The 15,222-nt window shown below is 40.2% G+C and overlaps 1 protein-coding gene across 1 annotated transcript in view; it reads left to right on the top strand.

Moving 5' to 3' along the window:
• The first annotated feature begins 232 nt into the window (after positions 1-232).
• The window catches only part of Meikin (meiotic kinetochore factor), a 47,881-nt gene continuing 32,891 nt past the window's right edge, over positions 233-15,222 (top strand). Inside the window, exons 1-5 of the mRNA XM_034504382.2 lie at positions 233-391; positions 486-579; positions 1,388-1,472; positions 3,172-3,229; positions 14,160-14,291. Of these exons, the coding sequence (XP_034360273.1) occupies positions 268-391; positions 486-579; positions 1,388-1,472; positions 3,172-3,229; positions 14,160-14,291 (493 nt within the window). The 5' untranslated portion in view covers positions 233-267. The remainder of the gene's footprint in view (positions 392-485; positions 580-1,387; positions 1,473-3,171; positions 3,230-14,159; positions 14,292-15,222) is intronic.

Below are 15,222 nucleotides of genomic sequence, written 5' to 3'. Positions count from 1 at the left end.
AGAGACAGAGACAGAGAGAGACAGAGACAGAGACAGAGAGAGACAGAGAGAGACAGAGAGAGACAGAGAGAGTGCGAGCGCGCGAGAGAATGAGAGAGCGAGAGAGCGCTAAGGAGCTTGGGTTCAGTAGTCCATAGAAAATACACACAGCTGAGGCCCCCCCGGAACCGCCCACCATCTTCCCAGAAGCCCTCGCGGCCATAAAAAGCGGGACTGAGGCAGCCAGCACGTTGTTGCTCTGTGCGCAGCGGGTTCCTCAGGAAGGCAATGGACAAGATATGGCGTGTGAGGCCCAGACGGGTCTATACCCGCAAGAAGAGGGCTGGTGAAAGGCTCAACCTCACCCCGACCCCAGACCTGGCCTTCCCTGGGAAGACAGAGGCCCTGCCAGGTCGAAGTTCAGCAGGCCTGGGTGGCGGGTGGGCCTCGGCAAGGGCTGAGGAGGGGCACGAGCAGGTCCCCTGAAACACAGCACCCTTTCACAGGTCTGAAGGGAAAGGGCAAAGAGCAGGGACTGCGGAAGATATCTGAGAAAGAGGAATTGACCAGGCTCAGAGGTAGCAGCTCACAGCAGCTAAGGTGGGTAGACCAGGGTAACAGTCCTGAGCAACTTGGCTTTCTCACAAAGTTTTAAGCTTTGTTTCTGCTTAGTATAGCCTCTCATTCGAGGAATCAAATAAGAAAATGAATACTTTGATTCTGTTCCTAAAACACAGACCCAGATATTTGGGGGATGTGCATACATTTATTCTCATATGTCTTTTTCTCACATATATGTGTGTATTACGCTAAGTATACTTAATACAGATAACACACATATATGTGTGCATATATTTTTATAAGTGGCAGGATCTCATGTAGCCCAGGCCAGCCTCAAATTCCCTTCCCTATTAGTAGAGACTTACATTAATAGATTTTCATGCATTCAACCTCCCAAAATCTGGGATTACAGACTTGTGCCATTATTTTCACTTTAAGGTGCTTACCAACTGAGCTACAGTCCCTAGTCCAGACAGATTTGTTTTATTAATGAAGGCTGGCCAAGTTACCTAAAAGTGAAATAAGACTTCTAAGGAAAACAACATTCAGCTTTTGGTGCAAATCTTGAAGTCATTTCTCCAAGACCCCCTTAAAGTAACTTCCAGATTTTACTTTTTGTTGTTTTTGTTGTTGTTTGAGACAGGGTTTCTCTGTGTAGTCCTGACTTGTCCTGGCACTTGCTCTATAGACCAGGCTGACCTTGAATTCACAGAGATCCTCCTGTTTCTGCCTTCCAAGTGCTGGGATTAAAGGCATGTGCCACCACCTGGCAAACTTTCAGATTTTTAACTACACAGAGACAGTCAAATCCAGATGCTGTGCACTGAACTGTTGTGTTTGTTCGCAGTCGGTTAAGTGTTACAAGAGGGGAAAGTCTGCAAGAAAACAGCCCTGGCAAAGAGACCCCAGAGGAAAAGACACCACTATTGAGTGTATGTATGTCTCTCCTAGGCTTCTCATATATGGGCAGTGATCAGCAGTATTCAAAGGGTAGTCGCTATGGACCTCGGAATGAAAGGATAAAGTATTCCTTGTTAATAGATATCAAATAGTTTTTAGTATTTTTATCACATTGATATACATGTCTTTGTCTAGTCAGTTCATAATTATGCACCTCCATCTTTTTCACAGCTTTTTGGTGGGTATTGGGGACATGTCACTGGTTAATGTTCTATTCTGCAGATTCAAAGTTTTAATATTTTAAAGCCACTTTCCTGTTTTCCATGTGACTTGTCTATTAGCAACTAGAAACACGATTGATCACTAAGGATCTGGCTTGCTATGGAGCATTCTAATATTCCCTTATTATAATCTATAACCTTTTGAGTCAGGATCTCACTGTGTGGCAGAGGCTAGTTTTAAACTCACAATCCTTCTGCCTCAGCCTACCAGTCCTGCATTTAGGAGATGGCTGCTTCACATACAACATTTTAAAAACAATTTTTTACGTAATGTTTTAAGAATATCCGATGAAGTATCCTGTGTAGATGATTTAAATAGTCAAAGTAGTACATGAAAGTTTCTTCAAATTGCTGTATGTTTGTTTCTGCTCCATTTTTTCTGGGCTTTAAAAACATTTTACAACTTATGTTACCTTGTTATTAAAGTCTTTAAAGTATTTATACTATTTTAGTGTCTTTGTAGTGGTTTATCTAATAGATATACCAAAATGTATGTGACTAGTTCCTGGAGATTGGGAGACTGAGTGCCCGAGGTTTTGCTTCTATAGGCATCGATAGACATGCTTCTACAGAATCGTGTGCTTCTCAGAGTGTTACTCTAAGATAAATACCAGGAGACCAAAGGGTAGATGTGTTTGACATTTTGTGATTCATGTTGGAAACCAGCACACTCTTACTCAAAATGATGATAGGTGAAAAACAGCATGTTACTTTATTTTCCAATTCTTTGAACAGTAATGATATGGGTCCATTTTCCCCCTCATTATGGTCCATTTGTATTTCTTCTGTTGTGAAATATCTCCTCATTATATACTGAAGATGGTCTTACACACATAGGAAATATTTTAATTGACTTGTAAGTCTTTAATTTTATTATTATGGACTTATATATCTTTTTAAAAATTAATTTTTCCTTTTAAGGGTGAGGAAAATTCCTTCCTTCCTTCCTTCCTTCCTTCCTTTGTTCTTTCCATCCTTCTTTGGTTATCAAAGAAATATTCACCTTTAGTTAGGCAGTAAGCAGTACATGCCTTTAATTCCAGCATTCAGGAGACAGAGGCAGGAGGATCTCTGTGAGTTCAAGGCCAGCCTGGTTTACAAAATGAGTTCCAGGACAGCCAGGGCTATACAGAGAAACCCTTTCTCAAACAAAACAAAACAAAACAAAGAAAATTCACCTTTCTCTTCTACTATTTAATCTCATGATATTGGGTTGACTACTGCTAGTTCTCCATGTTTATTCATAGTAATTTTAACATTTAATTTTAAATTTAATGTTAAATAGCAGATTATCTGTGATCAGTATTCTGAAATAATCTGATATCTCTATGAACTCAGCATACAAAGTTGGCACTCATTTTTCAAACTAAATCAAATATTACAAAAACAAATTAAAACATATCCATCTCATAATTTGTACTCTATCTTTAATTCTTATTCTACCTAGGAGTCAGTGACTGATGCCTTTGAGATTGACAGCTTTTCCTTAAGTGCTGAACTAGTCTCAGGTAAGACTGAAGATAACAGCTTTTCATCTTTCCTTCAAACGTGGGCACTCACTTGTATCTCTTGACTTCTCATTTCAGTGGAAGAGAAGGTGTCTTTCCCCTAGTCCAACATGAATCCTTCTGACTGGGTTCTAGGCCTCATTCTCACTGTCTCCATACTCACATCAGTAAATGTGAAATGATAGTTGTGACATGTTATTATGTTTTGTTTTGTTTTGTTTTGAGACAGGGTTTCTCTGGATAGCCCGGGCTGTCCTGGAACTCACTCTGTAGACCAGGCTGGCCTCGAACTCAGAAATCCGCCTGCCTCTGCCTCCCAAGTGCTGGGATTAAAGGCATGCGCCATCACTGCCTGGCCCGTTGTGACATGTTATAAAAGAGAATGACTTGAATGTAATTAATTACACTTAGCTAGAAATACGAAGAAATGCTTCCATGCAAGGATGGTGTCTAAACTGAGGTCAGAAGGTGAGTAGCAATCAGCTCTGCAGAAGGAGAGTGGAGAGACATCCATGCAGAAGAAACAGCAGGTACAATGATCTTGCTGGTACCCAGAGCTGGAGGAGGCACAGTAGGGCATGCTGCTTAACAGAAGGACCAGAACAAGTATGCCCATGGCAGAGCAGGGTACAGCTCACCTATACAGGAATCATTCTCCTGCAACTCAGAGATGCATCATGCCTTGAGGAGTGGACCTCTCAGTGTGAAGGCCTAGGATAACATAGAAATGCAATGGTGCCTCTTGATTCTGAGATGAGAGAATATAAGAAAATCTGAAGTTTTACTCCATGAACCACTTTGAAAATTATCAAGCTAGATACCAGATGCCATGGAACCTGGGTATGTAGATTTTCAAGATAGTTGTAGTCACCACATAACTTGTTGGATTTGTTAATCTATGGTTGTTGCTTTCAAAGAAGAGGGCACTGTTGATTTTTAGATACTTGGATTTGGAGAGAATATGCTGGTGTAGATGAAGATGGCTGTCCTAGTTAGGGTCACTACTGCTGTGATGGAACACCGTGACCAAAGCAAGTTGGGGGTAAAGGTGTATGTGGCTTACACTTCCACAGCACTGTTCATCACTGAAGGGAGTCAGGACAGGAACTCAAACAATCTCCTGGAGCAGGTGCTGAAGCAGAGGCCATGGAGGGGTGCTGCCTACTGGCTTACTCCCCATGGCTTGCTCAGCCTGCTTTCTTTATAGGACCCAGGACCACCAGCCCAGGAATGGCTCCACCCACAATGGGCTGGACCCTCCTATATCAATCACTAATTAAGAAAATGCCTTACAGGTTTATTATCTACAGCCTGATCTTATGGGGGCATTTTTTCAATTAAGGCTCCCTTTCCTCTGATGAGTTTAGCTTGTGTCAAGTTGACATAAAACTAGCCAGCCCAGTGACAGTGTCTACACAGTGCATCATATGTACTCAAGTAACTACTGAAGAAAGCACCTTCTTTGCTTTTTCAGTCAGTATCACCATCTAATGAAAATTTTCCTGGTGATAACTTGATTATTGACAAAATTAATTAGCAGCATTAAAAGAAAGGGCCCATATTTTCTTCCGATGAGACCCTGAATGTTGACAGTGATTATGAGATAAACTCTAAACGCACCTTCAGTGCTGGACTCATTCATTGTTCAGACTGGAATTTTATTGGCTCCTCAAAAACTCTGACTTATAGATGACTTCTTCCCTTGAGTTACCAGACTTTAGGTCTTTTATAATATGATCACTTTTACAAGAAAGCTCACAGAGGTAAGGTCAAAATCTATTTTGACATTAAGTACCAACATCTAGGAATATAAAGACTTGAAAGTATCTGGATCCACTGAGAAAGCACTTTAGTAAGTCCTGCTGTTTGATGCATTTTCATTGTGATTTTCTTGGCATCTCTTACGCTGTGTACAAGAGGCAGTGTTTTTTATATAAGATTATAAAAGATCTGTCTAACTTTCTTGGTAAGAGGAAAATGCAGCATGTGTGTGATATTGGCCAGTGAAAGTTCATTAATAAATGGTATGTCCTGATAGTTATCAAAGATAACTGGAACCATATAAACATGAAAATTAGGGGCTGGGGAGAGGGCTCAGACAGCATGAGGACCTGATTTCAGATCCCCATCATCTGCAAAAATTCGTGTTCTCACACACACACACACACACACACCTGTAACACTAGTATTGCAAGCAAGGAAAGACAGGTGGCTCCCTGGCCCATACTGGCCAGTTATTCTAGTAAAGAAGTGAGCTCTGGTTTCACTGAGGGACTGATTTAAACAAGTTTACCTGGAATTAACCTCTGGATTCAAACACCTGCGCAGATTCATACATCACACACACAATTTTTAAAAGAAAATGAAAGCAAAAAAAATCTCACAAATTATGGTCTGTGAAAAATTTTGCTTGAGACATCTCTGCTCTTCATTAGGGTTGGAGTTGTCTGATGCCTGGGTTGTTTTCAAGCACACAATAGCCACATTTTAATAATGTAAGCTTCACTCCCCAAAGTTCTCTTGTCCTGCCCTTCTGCTGGCATGATATATCTAAGTTACATATCCTGGATGGTCATATGACCATATCATGAGAAATTTGAAAACCCGGACACAATAGCTGAGTGCTTGCTTTCTCTGGGTAACAGTCATAAAATGCCTTCGGCCTTTGCTCAAATCCACCACAAGAGCATCTCAGTGTGACTGACTGCTCAGCTGTCTGTACTCACAGCCCCCAACTCCTTAGCCCTTTCCATGATTCTCAGCCTTTTTATTACCCTGCTGCAAAATTTTAATGATGCTAACCAATACCAACAGAATGGGTTTCCTGAAGCAGAGCTGCAGGGATTCCTAAAGGAATGTTGTGGCAAAGAGAAGTATCAGAGCCATTGGCTTCTCTGCCCTGTGTCTACTGTCAGAAAAGAAGAAGGAGCTACCATCTTGCACCTGTTAGTTAAAGTCTGGTGAAGAACAGTTCTATTTCATGCTTCTTTATCCTGTAGCAGTACAGAGACCCTGAATGGGTTGGACCAGCAGTTCCAGAATTGTGGATAGGACATGCTTGTCAGCTGGCTGATCAGCACTGAAGTTCCAAAGCAACTACATTGGGAACAAATTCGCTATAATTTCAGTAGTTGTCTGTGCCCTTGGCTTTTATCTCAGTTCCTATCCTTCTTCTGCTTCATGAACTCTGAGATTTGATCCCTTGCTTGATCATGTCCTAGAGTTCCTGGATGTTTACTGACAGGCTCGTGTTTTTTTCTTTCTCTGAGTCTCGTATTTCCTCAATGTCATCTTCTGTCCCTGATATTCTTTCTTATGCTTGATTATCTGCTAGTGATGCTCTTTACTGTGTTTTTAATTTAATGAATTAACTCTTCAATAGCCAAAATTTCTGGATTTTTTTTTTTTTCAGAATTTCAGTATCTTTGCTGAGATTCTCTTTCATGTTCCTGAGTTCCACACCCACATTGCTGGCTTTCTTATCTAGACCCTGACTTGATCTCCTTGCTTCATTTATCTACTTGTTTGAAAACTCTGTGAAGTTGTTAAACATTTTAAAAATTAGGCTCTTGAATTGTTTAGCATTCGCTTAGTTCACTAACTTTGCTTTCAGCTATTGAAGAGTTGTGAGCTTTGGAAGGTGCTGTATTGGCTTGTTAATTTTGTATGTGTTTTGGTGTTGCTTGTGTATCAGATGCAATGGATGAGTCTTTCCAGTGGGTTTTTCCCCCATACTCATTGTTCAACCCTGTGGATCCTGTTCGTGGGTGGTCTTTTCTTGGGCTTATGATTCCCTACTACTACTGAGGGGAGATGCAGACAACTATAACAGAGAATGATTTAACAACAAACCAAATATTAAAATACAATAAAAAGCAATTGAGTACTTTGTCTACATTCTCACTAAGGAGCTAGGAGACTGATAAATAAGCAAGTGATTTGAAGATTATTAATGTTAAAATATTAATAATGAAAAGTACAAAGAAGCCAGGCATGGTGGATTTAATACCACCACCTTTAATCCCAGCACTCAGGAGGTGGAGGCAGGAGAATCAGGTCAGTCTAGTCTACATAGTGAGTTCCAGGGCAGCCAGGGCTACATAGTAAGATCCTGTCTCAAAGTTTAAAAAAAAAAAAAAAAAAAAAAAAATAAAGAGGAAGTGGGCAAATGGGGAGAAGTAGGAATGAGGACGAGATAAGCTTTGCTATTGGATATTATCAGAGCACAGAACACAGGCTGCTTTCCCACCAGTATCCTACAGTCTTTCTTTGCCTAAGTGTACTTGTGTCCTCAAGTTTGCATTCAGGTCAGCTCCTTGTGTTCGTATGGTTCTCACTGTAGTATCGTGTATGTATGGGGGGGGGGGGGAGGGTGCAATTTTTTTAAAGCAGTAACCAGTTCTCTTAACTTCCTGCCAGCCCTCCTCCCCAACTGTCCCTCCTTCAGTTCTTCAACAGTCTGCTTAAACAGTTCTTCTCCCAGTTTTTCCAATACTAGCAACTCCAACTGCTCTACCCTATCTGCTTTGCTCAGCTTCTCCAGGCTCAACTGTCTTCTAACAAAGTCTTCTGCACCAACTGCCTTCTCTTCTCACTCTGCTAGCCTCGCCCTCATTCCCCCCCCCCCCCCCAGTCTCAGCTGATGTTTTTATATTCACTGAAGGTCATAGGGTCACACAGTTCTTTTTTTTTTTTTTTTTTTTTTTTTTCTATTATATATACAGTATTCTGCCTGTATGTATGTCTGCAAGCCAGAAGAGGGCATCAGATCTCACATGTGAGCCACCATGTGGTTGCTGGGAATTGAACTCAGGACCTTTGAAAGAACAGCCAGTGATCTTAACCCCTGAGCCATCTCTCCAGCCCCCTTCCCACCCCCACCCCACCCCCCCGCCCCCACCTCCCCCGCACCCCCACCCCCCCAACCCCCCCACCCCCCCAACCCCGTTTTTAACAGCTAAGAATTCTTAAAGGGCCAGTTGACTAGCAGCTAGGGATCCTTTAAAGGGCCAGGCACACAAGATAAATCACACTACCTTTCTTCCCATTTGCTTTAGCTACTAATGCAGTTTTGAAGCTGCCCTGGGCACTCCCTGTAGCTATGCTGCTATTGTGATTTTGCTTCTTCACCCTTTCCAGTGTCTTTTCCAGGGTTCTCGGGTATCTGATGTGATCTTTCTGTTGATTTCTCAGGAGCATGTCCTCTACCAAGATAAGAACCATACAATGATGCTTCTCTTTCCTGTAACTTGGGTTCTGCTTCCTGAACCTTTTATATTCCTGGACTGTCTAAGAGATATTGTCTTACCTTCTAGTGTCTTGTGTTCTAGAGTTCCTCACTGAAGTCTCTTAATCTCCACTCCCAGTTCTGCATACCAACTTGGGTATGCAGGATGCAGTATTCAACATAATCTGTCTTAAAGCACTGTTCATAGGCCTGTTGTTGCTCTGCATTGTAGATGGCCTTGTATTGCAGGAAACCAAAGTCTTGCTTATGGGCCTGTTAGTGGTTAGTGTTCCTGCTGGGATGGAAAGGTGTCCTGGGGCCTGGGAGCCCAGGAACCACACAGCTCTGAGAAGAAGCCACCGCAGTAGAGGTGTTGCAGCTTCCAGGGGAAGGTGTTCCCAGCTGAACTGAGGAGCTGAGGAATCTCAGTCCTATTCCTTCTTTGCTTCTTTTCTTTTTCACTTCTTTGCTTCTTCCAATGAGAGAATCACAACAGGAAGTTAATCTCATAAGGAGGCTCATTGGAGAAAGAATTCAGGAGGAAGAGGGATGAATCCAAGAGTGGCTGCCTCTGCTCCCAGGAGCAGACATTGGGGGAATTGAGCAAAAAAGGCCAGGGCTTATATAGGTTTTCTTAGGGGATAGAACACGTCAGGGTAGAGATTTCCAGAGTCAAGATTGGTGGGATTTCGTCCTGAGCTTGGGAAGCTCAAGCATTGGTGGGTTTTCCTGCTCAGGGGTTGATGACTTTTTTTTCACTCCCTTTTCCCTGCATTGGGTTAGGATGGGAAGTCCTTCCTGGCAGCATGCAGCATTGACTGAGGTGCCATTTCTGTGGAGCTGCTCTGGGAGGCTGGAGAGGTGGTGCTGTCATCATGGACAACTATGGTGGTATTTCACAAGGGTGACAGACATGGGCAGGAAAGGAGGTGTGTCCACTGTGGTTATAGTTCCTCATGATGGCAGTAGGCTGAGGCTTGCTCTTTTGACAGGTGCCACCATTTTGACAGCTCCTGTGGTGGCATCTTATGGCAGCCATAGGCTGGGGCGGGAAGGAGGGGCCAGGTGCCACTTTGCCACTTTGATGGCTCTTGCTGCAGACTGCTCAGGGACTACATAGGACATAGATGCTAGATGTTTCTCTTTCTTTCTTTCTTTCTTTCTTTCTTTCTTTCTTTCTTTCTTTTTTTTTTTTTTCGAGACAGAGTTTCTCTGTGTAGCCCTGGCTGTCCTGGAACTCACTCTGTAGACCAGTCTGGCCTCGAACTCAGAAATCCACCTGCCTCTGCCTCCCAAGTGCTGGACTTAAAAGGTGTGCGCCACCACTGCCCAGCATGCTAGATGTTTCTTGTCCAAGCTTTTTTTTTTTTTTTTTTTTTTTTTTGCTTGCAGGAGAAGTCAGTGGCAAGTCAGGCTCTCCTCTTTACTTTTTTGGGTTAGTGGACAAGGTTTTCAGAAGACTTCCCTTGCTCAATTCTGAATTTTATTAGTTTTGATAGTATCCACAGCTTTTCATTTCCTGTGGAAATATAAGCAAATCTATGTCCCTAATGCAAAACATTCACTGACTTCCATTCTGATGTTACCACATCTTTATAGTATATAGGTTGATTTAACTCCACAGTTTTCTTTAACACAGGGTCTCTCAGCTGCTGTTATTCCTTTCTCTTTAATGTGTAGAAAATTTAAAGATAACAGAGCAGTATTTAGTCTATCCCCGGGGGTTCTTCATTCTTCCTTTTTGTTTTATAAGCATTTCCTTTAAGGTGAGATTAGATTTTTTTTCTACAACTGCTTGTTCTGTAGGATTGTGTGATATACCTGTAATGTGCTTTATATTATAATATGCAAAGAATTGCTTCATCTTACTGGAGACATATTTGGGGACATTGTAATTATCCCAGAAGGTTAATGAGTTGAAGGCAAATAAGCAAAATATAATCCAGCTTGGCATCTATAAGATTCACATATGCATCTTGCAGTCTCTTTTCTACTAAAGTTAACTCTTTCTCTGCTACCTTTGTTAGCTGTCTTGGACTGTCTAAGTCTGCATCTTCTTGTAACAATTGAAACAAATTACATAACTTTTAAGTGGTTAATCCAGTAATGGGCCATAGCCAATTAATAACTTCCATCAGTTTTTTGAAAATCATTTAAGAGTTCACAACTGATCTGATCTGAGCCTTTTGTAGCTGAATTTTGTTGTTGTGTTGTTGTTGACTTATTTTCTAACCTAGAGAGTGGATAGAATCTCCTCTTTGTATTTTTTAAGAAGCAATTTTCAAACCCCAACAAGGCAAAATTCTTTTTGATTTACCAAATATTTTCTCTAAAGTATCTGCATTAGAATCAGCAAACAAAATATCATGCATGTAATGGTAAATAATAGACTGAGGAAAATGCCTATGAATTATTTCTAGTGGTTGTTGCACAAAATATTGACATGGAGGGTTTTTTTTTCAAACTTTTCTTGTGGAAGAACTTTCCACTGACAACTTTTTACAGGTTGATCATTATTGTAAGTAGGCACTATGAACACAAATTTTTCCTTGTTCTCCTTTTGCAAGGAGATAATAAATAAGCAGTCTTTTAAATCAATTATTGTCAGTGAAAAAGCAGTCTTTTAAATCAATTATTGTCATAGGACATGCCTTAGGTAATAAAAAAAGGTAAAGGAATTCCAGGCTATAACAGACTCATTGGTTGAATTACTCTATTCACAGCTCTCAAATATGTTAACATTTTTCATTCCCCAAATTTCTTTTTTATGGTAAATACAGGGGAATTTAATGGGGGTGGTAGACTCTTCTATGTGTTGAGCTTCCAGCTCCTCTTGTACCTACTGCTCAAATGCCTGTAATTTTTCCTTAGTTAAGGGCCACTGATCTACTCACACAGTCTTGTTAATCAACAATTTAAGGGTAGGAACATATGTATAATTTCAGCAGTCCCCCCCCCATAAATTTGGAAACTCAATTCCTGTTCTGTCCTGTTTTTTTGGACAACTTGCACAGACTGTGGTTGTTCTGGATGGCATTTTTTCAGTACCTCCTCTAGAAGCATCTTCCATTTCATTGTTAATTCTAGGGTTAATTTTTTGTCTCTGGTATTGGGGAATTATTGATGTGAGTTTCTCACTGCTTTAATAAGTCTCATCCCCACAAACTTATGGCTATTTCAGCCACATAGGTCTTAACTTTCCTATTTGACCTTCTTGCCCCACATATTTAACCCATTGCACACTTTGTCTTATCTGAGATAACTTTCCAATTCCAAGAAACTATATATAAACCATTTAAAGTGTACATTCTGAATTTCAAGATTTTTGTGAAATGATGGTTATATCAGCTCCTGTATCTACCAAACCTTCTATTTCAGTGTCATTTACTTTAAAGCCAACTTTAAATATGGCCTTTGGTCAATAACAACTGTTTGCCAGAACACGTGCTTTCCACTACTTCTACAGATCTTTCTACTGGAGCAGCTTTCCTTTGATAAAGGAAAATAGTAATAGCTGAACAATCATATCACCTGTGTTAAATTGCATCTCTCTTTTTACATAAGCCATTTTTAATTTCTCCTTTGAAATCTTCATCTATAAATCCTGGATGTACAGTGAATCCCCAGGAAGTCAAACTGCTCCTTCCCAAAACCATTCCTACTGTCCCAGAGGGTAAAGAACCATAAACTCCAGTAATTATTTTATCCCATTGAATTTTGGGAGACAGTGTAAGATGTTTATCTATAGCCAAGTCTAGAGCAGTACTGCCTGCAGCAGTATGCATTAGGTCTGCAATACTTAGTTGAGGATTTTCTGCCTGCTTGTTATTTCCTTGCTGACAAGAGACAAATGGCTCATACTTTTTCTGCAGGGCCTTGAGCTAACCATCCCCTACCACCACTACTTTATTTCCCAATGACAAGAAACTGCCCTGGATATCTGTCTTGGACCTACACTCATTGGTCCAATGGCAACTACTGACACACTGCCTGCACATCCCAGAAGCCTAGGCCTTCTTTCTGGTTTATATTTATGTATCTTGCTCTGAGAGATGCCTTGTTCACAATTTTGTTGCAAATGACTATACTCCCTACAATTAAAGCACTGGGCATTTTGAGATCTGAGACCTCTAGTGGTTTGTTCACAGTTTCTTTGTAAAAGATGATATCTTTCACAGTTAATACACTATGCATTTTGAAATCTAAAACCTTTAGCTATGGATTACCCAATTATCCTGGCATTATACATGCTAAAACCAATATTGATCATCTCCCTGATCCACTCTTTCATAGGTGCTACCCTTGCCTTTAATGGCATAATAATAACCATTTTGCATTCTATATTTACATTTTCAGATCCCAAGGTCTCACACCAAGTGTACTTGACACTTAGTACTTGTCTCACACCGTGTGTGTGTGTGTGTATGTGTGTGTGTGTGTGTGTGTGTGTGTGTGATAGTGCTAAATTCATCTGTTGTTCCTGGCAGTGCAGTTTGAGTTTCTCTAAGGATTTGTTTTCTCTGTAGCCTCAATCCAGGTAAAGATCTGTATCTAAGCCTTTGATTCCTACACAGTGTGTAACTCTTCTATTTATAATGTTATTTTTGCATCCTCTTTCCCAGATCTCTTCTATACTTTTTATTTTAAGGAAGTGTTTCACTAAGTTGCCCAGGCTGGCTTTAAATTTATTCTATAGACCAGATAGGTTTTGCTGTCTCAGCCTTTTGAGTAGCTAGCATTAGTCTATGAAGCTTACACCAGCATGCCTACCTTAGAGTTAGTGTCATAGAGTATGGTATAAATGTTATATTTTTATAAATTATTTTTATGTGTATGTCTACATGTATGTGTATGTACTGCATGTGAGCCTAGTGCCCTAAGAGACTAGGGGAAAGTCTTAGATTCCCTGGAAATGGAGTTACAGATAAGTAACTATAAGTTACTGTAAGTTGCTATACAGGTGCTAAGAACCAAATCCAGGTTCTCTGCAAGAAAAACAAGTGTCCTTAACTGCTGAGCCATCTCTTCAACTCAATTTTTGTTTTGTTTTCTTTGGGGTTTTGTTTTGGGGAATGAAGGGTATTTGCTGTGATAGGGATTGAATCCAGGGCTTTATACAAACGAGACAAGTATTTTGCCACAAAGTCACACACCCAAACTTTGTTTTGGTTTTATATAGGCACATGGAGTAATTCTAATGTAGTTTGTTTAAAAGACAAGCCTTTCTTCATTAAATCACTTACATGTCTTCATAAAAATCAGTTGTGCACATACTTGTGAGTCTATTTCTGAGATGTCTGTTCAGTCTTCTGTTTGTGTTTTTTATTCTTTGTTATTTTAATCTGTCACTGTTTTTTAGATGGAATAGTTGAATTCATCCGTTTTTCTTCGTTAAGGAATTGCATATATATATTCATATATATATATATTGAGCTGGATTACTGCTAAAATGAATAAGAATAGACCATAAAAGTAAAATGTAAGAAAATCATAAGCAAGGGTTATAGTGTGTTTATCAACATTTGTTTGTCTAAGAATTAAATCAAAATTATTGATAATATTATGACTTTGTAATCACGGGTGAAGACAATGTTACATTCTTGGTACATAACTGCATGTACATTCCCACAGATGTGCATTATTGGGATTTCAATTATGTTCTCTATTCAGTTCAACCTTTTTCTGTTTTGCTTTGCTTTACAGGACCAATTGTGCAGCATGATGTTTCCAGTTGTCTCCTGAGTTGTTCAAACACAGAGTCATGTACAAAGAGCACTGAAGAGAGTGGAAGTAGCTTCCCATCGCCGGAACTGTTCAGAGGGTCAGACTGTCTGGGTGAGAATATCATTTCCTCCTTCAGTGGCTCTACTGTAAAACTGTTGCTTTGTCTGTAAATCCTTCAGTGAATACATTTGCACATAGTGAAGGTGTATTTGTTCTCTAAACATACATGCTGTCTTGGTCCACTTTTATTTGTTTTCTTTAACTTCATGTAGTTTTCCAACTTTTCAGTATATAATAGGTATTAAGTAGGCTATGTCCATGCTTAAATTTTTCACAGCTTTTTACATTTATTATTTATTACAAATAAGCACTTTGGTTGACAACGAAAGACAACATAGGCTTTTCTCTACAACTTGCTGCAACGACAGAAAGTTGTTCTTAAAAAAAAAAAAAAACTAACTCATAAAGACACACATGCACACACATTGAAAAGAAAAAACATGAATTCTAAGCCAGACACAAAAATACAAGCATTATATATCTTCTCTCATATATCAAAACAAAACAGACAAATGACTTAACAGAAGGGGAGAATCTGGGGGTGGGCGGCTAGTGGAGGATGGAGAGAAGGAAGGACAAAAAAAGAAAGACAGGAAGCGCGATGGCAGCACAACACTTGTAAGTGTGAACATGTCACAATGAGACTATTCATTTGTGCAGTTATACACACGTGCACACCCACTCACACCCATGCACATACTTGTGCACACTCACATGTGTGCACACAGGCACACACACACTGATGTAATTTTTAACTGGCAGATATGGTGACTGTTCCTTTTTACTCAGAGGGAGCCTCTTTCCCAGCAGGGCTTTGCTATATAGCTCAGGCTAGCCTTAAATCAAACTTGAGTTCCCCTGTCTCAGCATTCTGGGTGCTGGGATTCTCTGAAGACTTAACTTTCAGAATATTTTCATTCAGGGGGATTATGGATAACTTTAGGATCTTTTAATACCAGGGATACTGTGATGTTTAAATGAC

Source organism: Arvicanthis niloticus, chromosome 6, assembly GCF_011762505.2.
Source record: "Arvicanthis niloticus isolate mArvNil1 chromosome 6, mArvNil1.pat.X, whole genome shotgun sequence".
NCBI classification, from domain to species: Eukaryota; Metazoa; Chordata; class Mammalia; order Rodentia; family Muridae; genus Arvicanthis; species Arvicanthis niloticus.
The sequence above is the reverse complement of the archived record's forward strand: the minus strand, read 5'-3'. Positions and strand labels throughout refer to the sequence as shown.